This window comes from Castor canadensis, chromosome 8 (assembly GCF_047511655.1).
Source record: "Castor canadensis chromosome 8, mCasCan1.hap1v2, whole genome shotgun sequence".
Taxonomy (NCBI): domain Eukaryota; kingdom Metazoa; phylum Chordata; class Mammalia; order Rodentia; family Castoridae; genus Castor; species Castor canadensis.
The window spans coordinates 140,881,273-140,894,820 of NC_133393.1; the positions used below are offsets into that span (position 1 = coordinate 140,881,273).

At 49.1% G+C, this 13,548-nt stretch overlaps 1 protein-coding gene across 4 annotated transcripts in view; it reads left to right on the forward strand.

The window, feature by feature from the left end:
- Nucleotides 1-13,548, forward strand: part of Chst11 (carbohydrate sulfotransferase 11) — a 245,341-nt gene that overhangs the window by 113,386 nt on the left and 118,407 nt on the right. For all 4 annotated transcript variants that reach the window (XM_074084271.1, XM_020152411.2, XM_020152417.2 and 1 more), the window contains exon 2: nucleotides 9,047-9,132. In XM_074084271.1, the coding sequence (XP_073940372.1) occupies nucleotides 9,049-9,132 (84 nt within the window). In that variant the 5' untranslated portion in view covers nucleotides 9,047-9,048. The remainder of the gene's footprint in view (nucleotides 1-9,046; nucleotides 9,133-13,548) is intronic.

The following is a 13,548-nucleotide window of genomic DNA, read 5'->3' on the forward strand; positions in this document are numbered from 1 at the left end:
GTCTAGAAAGAAACCCTTGTCTGTTTACTGTTACTCCCCATTCCTGCCCCAGGCTTTGGGCAGTCACTGATTGACTTTCTGTTTTGTATACTTTCTTTTTGATTTTGATTTGCCTGATTTGTACACTTTCTTTATTAATTTGAAGTCATTCTGGTTTTTAAGGTAAAAATCTGCCATCTCAAACTATTTCAGGGTCACTTTTTGCAGCCAGTTTGTGGGTTACAGGCCCAGTGGCCTGAGTGGAGCTAGTGAAGCCCATGACTGGACTCACTCACGTGTCCCTCCATGGAAGACACCCGCCAGGTGGCTGTTGTCGCCCAGATGGGGGAAGAGAGAGCTGAGAGCCACACTGTAGTGATCACCTTCTGTCCCTACAGTCTGGGCAGCCTCTGGGATGTGCCTTAGGACTGTGTTCCAATGCATCTTTGCTCATTCACAGCCCCCACCACATGGCAACCTGGGGATTTAGGAGGGGACACAAACACTCAGCCCATCACAGACAGCAACCTGCCATCTCTCTTGCTCACCCAGAACCAGGTCTGAAGCCACTTGTCCCCAGCCCTATATGTCCCTTCCCCCAGCTGGTATGGAAGCAATTTGACCAGAGGTCCTTTTTGTTCCTGACAAGTCTCATTCTGAGATGTCAGAGTGACAATTGGTCAGGACCTTGTGTTTTTGGAGGTAGATGTTTTTCCTAGAGACCAGGCCCTCTGAGAGTGGGAGTGATTGATTGCAGAGGCTCCCCCCACCACACCGCATTTTTTTAGTGGCTTACAAAGCAGATGCTCTACCTCTTGAGCCACACCTCCATTCCATTCTGCTCTGGTTATTTTGGAGATGGGGGTTTCTTCAACTGTTTGCCAGGCCTGGCCTTGACCCTCAATCCTCCTGATCTCAGCCTCCGAAGTAGCTAGGATTACAGGTGTGAGCCACTGGTGCCGGGCCCAGCCATCAGCTTTGATAACTCCATTTGGTGGCCTGGTCATTCTGGTAGGTGAACATTTTCATGCATACAGTACATCCTTCCAAGCTGAGAATTAGAGCCCTCCAGGAAAGGTCAGTGTTATAATCATCGCAGCTCTTAGATGAGGCAGAGTCTTCTCTTTGCTCAGTTATCCCAAGAGCTTTTACCTCATTGTTAGATTTATGCCCTTGACCTTTATTTGCCAAAAGTTCGATCCCCTTTAGCTCTGCAGTCACTAGAGGGACTCCTGGCCTCCGAGCTCACAGCGTAGGCAATACTGATGTGGGAACTGGCTTTAATCAGGGTTCTGACGTTCCCATATCAAACAAAACTCTTGGTATTCTTTAGTGATTTGCTCAGCAAGGAGAGAAGGATCTGGAAATGCTATGTATGGCTCTGGGTCACCCTTGGAGGACTGTATGCAGGAGGGAATAGCAGAAGGAACACCTAAGTTTGGTAATGGCATTAGTGACAGCTTACACTGCACCCTAATCTCACCTCATGGTGTCGGGGCTCCTGAAGTCACTTGCAAGCCCAGTGTGCTGGATGCTTTGGGAAGCACCCGAGGCCCAGGTTCCTGGGACAGCCTTCATGCCCGTTTCTTCCAGCCCCCAACAGCCGCAGTGGTACTAGGTCTCATTTCAGAGGAGTGGGGGGACACGCGTGGGTTTGGATCCAGAGACTGGGGGGTTTGAATCCTAGCTCTGGCTGTGTCACTGAGTACGCTTTTCATCTTCCCTGATTCTCAGTTGCTTTGCCTTTGAAATGAATGTCATTCCCCCTACTCCCTGGGTGGCTGGAGACACTAGAGGAGCGAGAGTCCTCCAGGTTTCCTGGGTACCTGGAGAGCTCATTTAAGTCACATCATGGTGCCAGAGAGAGCTGGCATTTGGAGAACCCTGAGTCTTTCAGGAAGGAACATCCCCCTTGGCTGTTAGTAAGTGGTATGGCCTTGATCCCCTTTAGTCGAGTCAATATCTTTGGTTAAACCCTAGGATTGTTTTAGGCCTGTTTTATTTTCACTGAGTGTGAATGTACTGAGTACCTGCTTTGTGCTAAGCACTTAGCAGTGGATGCAGAGGGGCAGCCATGGCTGCATGGGGCTTGGCTGTTGGGATCTTGGAACTACTGGATGGAATGTGCCAGCTCTGGCCAACACTGGAGGATGGTGGCCATTCCATGCCCTCACAGAGCCCAGATTTCTCCTCTGAAGGTGAGGAGTGGCCAGGTGACAGGTAAGAACCCCTCAGAGCCCAAGCATGTGTTTGGATTGAAAGCACCGAAGATTGTTTGAGATGAAATGCAATCTCACACAGATACAGCTCCTGGTACTTTTTAACTTTGGCTTGAACCAGCTACAGATGTCATTTTTGTGGGGACTGACTTACCTTTGTGGGAAGTGCTTAGGATGGCTGTAAGCCATCCTGTGTTGGAGAAGTGGCCTGCCCCTCCTCCCTCTTGTCTTGCTTCTCTCTCCTTCCTCTGCTCTGAGTCTCCCTTTCCAAGTTCAAGTTCTTGCTTTGATTTCAAAGGAGAGTGGCTGTCTAGAGGGCAGCACTGAACGTGAAGAACTTGTGATTGCTGCGGGAATGAGTGCTTCAGCAGGCGCCTTGAGATCTCCTGACCTGTTTCCTTCCTGGGAAGAATTTCAGCCAGAGCCCAGGTTAGGGAGACAGCAGGGTTTCTTCTAAAGATGGTCCCTGTGGCCTGAGCCCACCCAAACTACAGTCTACCAGCTATGTCTGTATAAGGGTTTTCTTGAGGGGTCCCCATTTTTGTCAAAGTACTAGCAGTATAGTTGTTCCTTGGTATTGAGGTGGAGAGCAAAATCCACTGATACTGAGGTCCCTTGTATAAAATGGCAAGTATTTGCATAGAACCTCTGCACACCCTCCTGAAGACTTTCCCCCATCTCTAGATGACTTGTGACACCCAACACAATGTAAATGCTATGGAAATAGCTGTTAATACTGCATTGCTTACAGGTTGAGTATCTCTCTTATCCAAAACACTTAGGACCAGAAGTATTGTGGATTCCAGAGTTTTTGAATATTGAAACATTTGCAATAGACTTTATCAGTTGGTCCTTCCAAATCCCCAAATCTTAAATCTGAAAATTCAGGCTCTGAAACTTTTTGTGCACTGCAGTGCTCCAAGAGTTTCAGATTTCAGACCATTTTGGATTTTGGATTTTCGAAGTAAGAATGCCCAACTGTCATGACAAGGCCTTGTTCCAAGTGGGCAAGCTAGGGATGGGTCCAGTCCTATGCCTTTTCATGTGGACAGTTTGTGTATGCCAGGCACCAGGCTAGTTTATATCTTCATTTCATTGTGTGTCTGACTGCAGAGAGGGACGTTGACTCAAGATCTCCCAGCTGGCTAATGAGAAAAGCACGACCTGAATCCACTCTGGCTGACAGCAGCTCTGGAGCCTTCTCCTTCCAAAGGGTGCTGTTGTGTGACCAACCTGTCCAGGTTGGCCTGACACTGTCTGGCTCCCAAACCAGGCTGTTTGAGACTCACGGTTCAGCACAGTGACCTGGGAGAGGAATGGGGGTCAGCTGTGACTTTCTGCAGGCTGAGTCCCCAGTTGCAAGGCAGAATCCGGAGCCCAGCCTTACTTGATACCGTTGGATCTGATCCAGCCTCCACGCTCTGACTCGATGTGTGGGCTAGACGGCACTGGGGTACCGAGGGGATGGAGCGTTTGGCGAAACATCTGGAATCACCTTGCTGTTCTGCACGCTCAGAGCGTGGAGCAAATGAGGAATCTGATAGCAAATCAGATCTGGAAAGACTCTGACCTCAGCTGGAAGTTAGAGGCATTTTGCCAGTGGGAGGAAGAAGGCCCATGGGTCTCAGGGAGTTAGGACTCATGCACTTTGCTCTGAATGCTGAAGCGACACAACCACGGTGGAGTTATGAGGGGAAGGCATCTTTTCCTGCTTTTGGAGGCATGAAGGACACCAGTTCTGGAAAGACACAGATCAGGGTTTGAATTCACTGCTTGCCCACAAAATGGGAATATATATATATATATACACCTATTATTAATATGATATCTAACTTCAAGGGTTTTATGAGGATTAAATAGAATAGTGTCAGACATTGGGCACACGGTAGGTTCTCAGCATGTGACAATTTTCATACGAGTATTATGAACTATTCCTGTTTTTTATGAGACTTGACTTCCAGCCCTGTCTCTGCTGCTAACGAGGCAGGGGACATGGGACAAGGGCGTAAGCCTTTTGAGGTTCTTCTGTGAGTTGAGGCTTGGTGGAGGTCTGTGGTTTTGAGAACTGGAAGGCAGGGCCTGCTCAAGGCCCTGCAGCATTTCTGTCTTCTGTCTTCAGACCTGAGTTAGCAACCCAGGGGCTTCCTTCTGCGATGAGGGCCCTGGCAGGTCAGAGAGCCACTCAGAGAACTAGCTGAGCTCTTTCCCTCTTCCTCAGCAAACTGTCCCTTCCCCATCTTGGAGAGCAGACCGGGAGTGGGGTCCACTGCAAAACAGTCCCTCTGTATCCTGGAGAAGCATGCACACGTGGCTCGCTGTAATTTTAGCTTCATTTAGGTGTGCTGGATTTACGCTTAACTCTTCCTGACTCTGAGAAATCGCGCTGTAAGAGGCCAATTAGATTAAGAACTTTGAAAGGAGAAAACCAGCATTGTAACTAAATAAAACTTGTAGTGGGTGATGGCCTAAGGCCACTGTTCCGTGTCCTTGGGAGTTGACCTCCTAGGGCTTTCCATGCAAACATTTCATTTTAAAAGAAAAAAAAAAAAACAATTAACCACAATGCTACTGGCAGTTTCCTCCATAGATAGCAATTAAAAACCTGTCTGATGCTCTCACAGGCAGGGTGACATCCTAGGTCATTGTCAACCTTCCTGACTACAGAAATGGCCTGAGAATACAGAGAGAGCCTGTGTTCCCCAGGTCGAGTGCCTGGCAAGGACACCAGCACACCACAGGCACTTGGAGATTCGTTCAGTGAATAGATGAGTGTGTGGAATAACTGTTAATGAACTGTTTGCCTGTCACATCATGTTGGATTGCATTGTGGGTCACTTGTTCTAGCCATGGCCAGACAACCCCGTCTCAGGCCAGGAGGAAACCATAGACGGGAGATGCGCTTTCTCTGGTACTCAAGTGTTGGTTCGGATGGGGCTGAGAGCTTTAGGCAGCTGGCTTGGAATCCCTTCTCTTGCTGTCATGAGACCTGGGCAAGTTACCCGACCCTGCTCTGCCTCAGTGTGCCCATCAGTAAAGTGGGCAAACTGCATAAAACGTGTGGATTACATGCGGGAAACATGCATGTTCCCAACAGGAACTACCACCCTGTGTGTGCCAGTCTCTAGACACACAGTGAGTCAGTGGACTCAGCTCGTGGGTGCACAATCAGCCCTCTGTATCTGTGGGTTCCATATCCATGGATTCAACCCACTGTGGAGACTATTAAAAAAATTGCATCTGTCCTGAACACGTACAGATCTTGTTCTTGTTATTATTTTCCAAACAGTACAGTGTGACAGCTATTTACAGAGCATTTGTGTTGCATTGACTACCGAAAGTCATGTGGAGATGGTTTTAAGGATGCTGGAGGAAGTATAAGGATTACTGGAACTCTGTTCTCTTTATACAAGGGACTGAGCGACCGTGGATTTTCACACTTGCAGAGGTTCCAGGACCCATCCTCCACGGACATCAAAAGGGATGACTATTATCACTGACCCTGCTGTGGTCTCCCAGGTGGCACAGTGGGCCCTTATTCTTACCATTTGGATGTGACCCTAAAACTCAAAACCCTGTGGTCAGAGTCTGAGAAAGGGCACAGTCAGGCTGAGCTTCTGGAGGCATCTGCATTAGGAGCTGGTCCTGGCTTATTTTAAATGCTGTGGTGTCCTGGGGGTGAGAGGCAGGCCGAGTAGGAGTTGTTTGTTCCAGAATCTGATTCTGAAGAACTCTAGGGTGTAGAGACTGTCACTGTCTCCCTCCCTGCTGTGACCATGACACCTAACACCGCCCCCCACCCCCAGCAGCCCAGAAGGCACCCCCAAACCTGCGTGTTTAATAAGCACCTGGAGCACATTGAGAGACCGCAGTGGTTTGGGTGTGTGAGTGACGTGGAGGATTTGGGGGACTTCATCTTTCCTGGCCTCTCTTGACTCTTGCCTCTCTTCCCCAGCAGGAGATCGGTTCCCTTTTGAATCAATGTGAGTGCGTGCGTGTGCGTGTGCGCGTGCGCGTGCGCGTGTGCGTGTGTGTGTGTGTGTGTGTGTGTGTGCGTGTGTGTGTCACAGACCTGAGTGTCCTATCCTGATGATCAAGGCTGGCCCAGGACCCAGGGGGCTGTGTCTTTGGCTGGTGGGCTGGCCAGGTTTGAGTCTTGGCTGGGCTGCTTCCCACCTCTATAGCCTTGACCTTAGACGGTTGAGTACGGTTCAGGGAGGCTCTGGATGGTGATGTGCGAAACACAGTCCCTTCACTGTGGCCTTCACCGTGGGAAGGCTCGTTCTTCCCGCACACACAGGCCCTCCACAAACTATGCGATTGTTATCATTCTCACAAAAGCATACAAGGCCCCTGTGGCTTTGGTGGCCTGGAGTGCCCAAGCCACTTTGCACGGCACCCCATGAAGTCATGGGGATGGCTAGAGGCACAGGATGCAGACCCCACACGGTCAAGGCGTCTTAAAGGCCTTGTATTAGAAAAATAAACCAATTAAATAATACTGCCCCATAAAAGTAGGCTTTTAATAGATCCACGGTAGTGTGGCAGTCCTGCAGCCCTGGCCCGATGAACCTGTCTGTCACGGGGTCGGGGGGGAGTGGGGGGGATCAATTTGGCATGGCGCAGGCATAATTTTACAAGTTTTATGGCTGTTTTTTTTCTCCTCTGAAGTGTTGCTATGTCATTGTGCACCAAGGACAACTTGTGTGCATTCAACAGTTTACCTTCTTTTTGGTGGAAATGAAAAATGAAGTAATAAATTAAAGAAAAACACAAGGTAGATTTTCCCCTTCTTGTTGGGGCAGCCATGGAGACACAAAGAAGCAGTGTTTCTCTGGGCAGCCTGATCAAAGTCTAGTGGCTTTGATTCCTCCTCCCTGGGGAAGGCTGCCGGGCTTGCAGGGCTTACAGGCTGTGTTGTAAACCACCCCCCCCCTTCTCAGGGAAGAGGTTGGCTAACTCTAGCCTGGGGGCCAAATCCAGCCTGCTGGCTTTTTTTGTTAAGCAGCTGAAAAAAAAAAAACAAAATATTTCCTGATGCGTGAAGACTGAGTGAAATTCAGAGTCCACTGTCCAGGCATGGAGTCTTATTGGCGCTTTGCCACACAGACCTCTGCTGGGTCTGTGGCTGCTTTGACCCCAGAGTGGCACGAAGTTAAGTCCTGCCAGGCCCTTTCCAGAAAAAAAACAAAAAAAACAAAAAATGTGTGCTGACCCTGTCCTGGGAAGGCAAGGAAAAGGAGAGAGGCAATGTCACCTCACGTTTCCTGGAACAGGAGACCTGTTCCTGAAAGGACCTCCATGGGGCTCAAAGTGACAAGTCAAAGAGGGCTTGCCTGGAAAGGAGTCAGTTCACCTGGACATCTGCAGACCCCCAGACTTCACCATCTACTTGTGCAAATGACTTTTACTGACCTCAGGTTGACTTCTGCACAGGGGCCTGGGTTTAGCGACCTTTGGCCAGCCCTTAGTGTTCTGACTATCCCCTGGTGGTGGTGTGACCCTTTGGTGACTTGATAGCTCGTGAAGAAACAGTCTCACCTCTTCCCATGAACCAAGCAGCTTTTGTCAAAACTTGGTCTGGTTCATCATCTAGAATAACTGGAAACTCGTAACCTGACTATTTGCATATAGCAGTGATCATTTGATCCCTACAACCAAACCAGAGTCCCATGCTCTTCTCAATCCCATTCTACAGGTGAAAACACACAGGCACAGAGAGGTTAGGTCGTTGGCCTCAGGTCACACAGCTGGTATGTGGCAGAGCCGGGATTCAAAGTCAGGCCATCTGTTCTAGAGAACGAGGAAATGGACTGCTGTGCATTTGGCTGCCATTGTATAGCAGTGAATTCTTTGGGCTTCTGGAAGGGTCTGTTCCCCTTGTTTCACTCATGCCATTACAAGGCTCCATGAGAAAACTGCCTCTTTCCCTGCTTCCTTCCCTCTTTTCTTCTCTTCCTCCCTCCCCTCCAGTCCCTTCTACAGCCTGTGACTGAGTTGAATACCATGGGAGAGTCTGCATAGCTTGAGGGTATTTTGTGACCAAGATGAGTGCGAAAGAATCCATTTCCATTTAAAAGTCCTTCTTGGAGCCCTCAGGACTGGTGGGCTTTGAAGTGTTCCTGTAATTTCTGGGCTTTTCTTAATTGTCAGTGCCATCTCTGTGCCTCAAGCTGTATTTTAATGAAAAAAAATAACATAAAGTTACAGGAGGTTTGGGAGAGGCCAGGCCGCTGGCTTACCCAGTGGGAATGCCCCCCAGGGAGGGACCTGCCCGTCCTCAGGAGATGGGGTTCCAGGAACCAGGAATAAGAGGTCATTGATGGCTGAAGGAGCCATCTGCAGCCATGGACTGCTTGACAACAATTGTGTTGACTGCACCATGGTGGAGCCACTGACCTGGCTACCTGGGTTTGTGGAAAGCCTGCTGTGGTGGTCACACAGTGACACTACCGCCTAACATTGCAGTTTTGGGAAGTGTCCCTGTTGCTAAGTAACGCAAAACTGGATCACCCAGCCTGGTGCTTGGTAGAACTCACTCTCTTGGAACCAAAAGTGGCTTTTATAAGTGGCTTCATTTCTGCGCTGTAGATGTCTGTCTTGGCCCCTTGCAGACTGGCTGAGATGCATTTTTAGCTGAGTTTGTAACCTTCGGGGTGTGTTGCTTCCTAAATGTTGAGGACACAGTGCCATGGGATCAGGGAAGCGCAGTGGGTTTGTTTTTTCTAGGGGCAAAGCTAGGGTCTTTCTTCTTTCCTTCCCTGCTTCTCCCCACTCCTGGATGACTTTTTCTTTGTCAGACAACAAACCTTTTCAGCCCCATTCTGATGAGCTTCCCGTTCTTTTTTCAGTCATGCGGAGGAATCCTTTTGGTGTGGACATCTGCTGCCGAAAGGGGTCACGAAGTCCCCTGCAGGAACTCTACAACCCCATCCAGGTAAGACCCCAGATTTCTCTGCTCTTGTGACTTCGTCAGCACTTGTCCATTTGGGATGTGTGTTCAAATTTCACATGTTCTGAAGGATTTGAAACTTGCCTTCACCTCAGTGGTGGTTTTCTTCATCCCTCTTCCACTAGACATCCCTAATCTGAAAATCTGAAATCCAAAATGCCCCTAAATGCAGAAGCTTTTGAGAACTACAGTGAAAAAAATTTCCACACCTGACCTTAGGTGGTAGGTCACAGTCAAAACGGAGCTCCTTCACACTATGTGGATAAGGTGCATATGAAATATAAATGAATATCCCATTTAAACTTGAGTTCCGTCCCCAGACCTCATTTTGCACATGCAAATATTCTAAAATCAGAAAAAAAAGAAATCCCAAATCTGAAACTTTTCTGGTCCCAAACATTTTGGATAAGGGATGCTCAAACTATCTAACATTTCTGAAATTCTACCAAGAGATGTTGAAAAGTAGAAAAATGTGGGGTGTAGTGCAGACCTGCCCACGTTTGGACCCCTGAGTCTTCTGAACTTGAAGAGCCAGCTAGGCTGTGCAGAATCCCCAGTTGCACCCCAAAGAAGGTGTGCACACCAGTGCACGCAAATTCCACGTGGGATTATTAAAACTCTATGATGCTGACAAGCTTCTCCCTACTGGGCCAGTTTGGCCAGGCTCCCTTGTGTTGGGGACTTTTTGCTAAGTGACTGTCACAGTCAATCTGATTCTCCTGTGCTGTCGATTATGGAGCGATAAAACAGCTCCAGTCAAGAAGGGTCCTAAACGTGGAAAGTGAGAAGCACAGTTTGGAGGCCAGGTTGCCATGGCAACAGCCTCCGTGTTGTGTGGGTCTTGACGTGGGGACTCCAGGGCTGGTTCATTAGTAGGAACGTTAATTAGTATCCAGTGCCGAGAGCGGGTGAGTAAGCCACTAAGGCAACAGCAACTGCTGAAGAGGGGCTGGGGAGGGGAAGGTAGGGCTTTGGCCATATTTGTGGATGAATTCTTAATTTCGTGTTTCCGTGAACCACGGTGCTTGGTGGAAGAAGATACTGCTTGGTTCTCAAACTACTGAATTCCTACAAGTCTTGCAAAGGCACGAGCTGAAGAACTTTCTTGTCCCACACCTCTTCCCAGTCTCTCGTCTGTCCTTCCTTCTGAAAAAGTGAGCTCTGGAGTGTGGGCATCCTGGTGGCCAAATCCCCTTGTCATTCCTGCCCTGGAGGTCTAGGTGGGTGAGGTCAAACTCACCTGGTCACTGCAAACAGAGCATTGCTTGAGGCTTAGCCTGCCTGGCTGTGTGCTGGCTCGGCAGGGAATTCTGTATTTGAGTTTCCTTTGGAGCTCCCGCTATGCGTGAGCACCCTCCACCTTCCCCTTCTGTGCCCCCATCTCCAGGAAGAGGCAGTGCCAGGCATTCTCCCACCCCAGCAATATAATTTGAAAGTTGGCAGATATAACTGTACATAGTAAGGGGTTTCATCACACTTCTGCATAACATATAATACATTTGGATCATACTCACCCCCTCTGCTGCTGTTTCTTGTTCTCCTTCCTCCTTCCCTTTTTTCTTTCCTCTCCCACCTCCAAGGTAGCTTCCCGTTTACTTTCTTGACTTTGGTTGATGTGTTGTATGTCCTCCTAGCTTCCCAAAATGAGAAACAAAAAAACATGCTATACTTGTCTTTGTGGAACTGGCTTATTTGCTTAATATGATGATTTCCAGTTCCATCCATTTTCCTGCAGATGACCTGCTTTCATTCTTCTTAATGGCTGAGTAATACTCCAGTGTGTATAGATGACATTTTCTTTACTTGTTCATCGGGTGATGGGTTCCTAGGCTGATACCATAGCTTGGCTATCGTGCTGTTGTGAATGGCAGCCCCAGGCTATGACCGCGTGTAGGATTTCTGGTAAGCTGTGTTGAAGAGCACACAGATGCAATCCACTCCGTCCTTTTGTTGACATCTTATGTTAACAGGGAGAGCTATTCTTGATGTGGCCACCCCTCTGACTTTCCGGGGCATACACTGAGCAGAGAAGGGTGGAGAGAGCCTGTGGTCAGACCTCTGTGTCGCTTACACTTGTAATCCCAGGGACAGCATGCAGGAGCTGCCTAGTGAGGGTGGAGCCTGCTTGGTGCCTCTGTAAGCCAGTCAGCGGGGAGGTGGCCCTCCTGGGGGGTGGTGGTCCTTCTGGCTAGTGCCATCTCCTCCCAGTGGTGGTGTTGAGTGTTGTCAGGGGTGAGGCTCACTTAACTTGGGAGGGAGGGTGGGGCTGGAGAGAGGAGCCTGGTGAGGGCGTAGGTGGGTGAGTCACAGTCCTTCTTTAAGGATGTCTTGGGCATGTTGGCTGGCCTTTCTGCCTGCAGTCAGGGAAATGTCCCTGCAGGAACATGGCCCCGTTTCCTCGGGATGTTTTTTCTTGGGCTGGCTTCCTTTACAAGCTGCGATTATGACCCATTCCCACGTAAGGTCTATAAGTGGCACTCTTGGGAGAAGCTGCCTTGGGCTGCGATGCGCTGGGGGGTTGAGAGGAGGGAAGGGAGCAGAGCTTTGGTTGAGCTTAGAGAGTTTTCTGTCCATAAGGTAAGTGCATTTCACACCTGATTAGGCTCAACCCCACTTTCTCATATTTTCCCTCCAACCAAGCTGTTGAAGCTGCCAAGCCCAGAATGATGTTGTCATGGAGGCAAATGACAAACCCTGTGATTGCTAGAAACCAAGTCCCTTTCGGAAATCATGTTTCCCTTTTCCATGCAGACTGGTTATTTGGGTTTGATATAGGATGGTAAAAGTAGGAACTGTTTATTTTATAAGAAACCAACATCATGGCAAGAAGGTTACCTTGTACCTGTAAGCCAGGTATGTGCTTAGAAACACCTCATCTGACCTGACAATAAGCCCGGTTGGCTATTACTTCCTCATTTTATGGAGGTGCAGGGAGGACTGAGGCTAATAATTTTATGTCCCTTATCCAAGGCCATAGAGCTAGTAAGTAACAGAATTCAACCTTGTATCAACTATAAATCCAAGTTTACCTCTGTGCTGTGCTCACCGCCTCTAGCAGCAATCACTTGACAGGAATTTTCTCTCCCCCCCCTCCCCCCGCCCCCAAACCAAACCCAAGGCTGGGCCCTGTGGCTCATCTCTGTAATCCCAGCTCTTGGGAGATGGAGTTTAGGAGGATGAAGGTTCAAGGTTTACCTGGGCAAAAAGTTCTCAAGACTGGGGTCTCAACCAGTAAAAGCAGAGTGCAGTAGGGTGCACCTGTCATCCCAGCTACGTGGGAGGCACAGGCAGGAGGACTGTGGTCCTGGCCAGCCTTGGGCAGAAATGTGAAACTATCTGAAAATTACCTACAGCAAAAAGGGCTGGAGGTGTGACTCACAATTGCCTAGTAAAAGTAAGGCTCTGAGTTCAAACCTCAGTACCACCAAAAACAAAACAAAACAACCCAACAACATTGGATAAAGGCTTAAACCTCCCTTGGGAAAAATGGCTATAATCTGATTAAATGTCCAGGATTTTCTTATTTTAGTGCCCTGCAAATCCCTAACCATTAAAACAACAATTGGTTAGGGGAAAAAAAACCCCAGAATCCAACTTTGTAGTTGATATTCTTAGCAAAACTGCACTCTGATGTCTTATAATTTTCCTGGTTCTCGCCTGTCTCCCGGACCCAAAATAAACCGTAATTGTGGATCAGATCAGCTGGTATGGAGTCACCCAAAGTTCACGAGTTGCCAACTGCCTATTTGTGGGCCAAGCACATCTGCGGGCCACCCGGGCCCAGCTCAGACTCGCAGGGCAGAGATCGGCTGTCAGCCATTAATAGGGCATAATTGCCCCTAAATGTCAGCGAGGGCGAGACGGCTTGTCCCGCTGCCTGGCCCGCCTCCCTGACCGCCTCCCTGACCTCCCGTGGGTTCCTGGGAGCCTCAGGCGTCGCGCATGCGCGTCAGCCCCCCCCTTACTTCTCCTGTCCCTGGGGACCAGTCAGCACTCAGGGATCTAACAGTGTTCTGTGTGAACTGTTTGAGACTCAAAGAAAAAAAATAAATAAAATCAGTAAGGAGGGAATTATGGCTCCTGAGCTGCTAAGAGTGGCCGGAACTCTGAGGCTACCCCACTACCTCCGTCCTTAATGGCCCCTTAGTGGTCTAGCCTGCAATGGGCCAAAACTAGCTTCCATCTCCCATCAGGTGGGATCCAGGAAGAAGGTAGGGGGACGGGGAGAGGGAGGGAGAAGAGAAGGGTGGGAGAATTGGTCATCGAGTGTGGAGTGCACGCCTGTGACTGTGCTAAGTGATTTCGGGACCTGTCCCATTGATCTCTTTTGTTGCTCCAGTGCTGGGGATGGAAACAAGGACCCCTGCGGAGCAGGTGCTCTTCCTGCTACTCAGCTACACT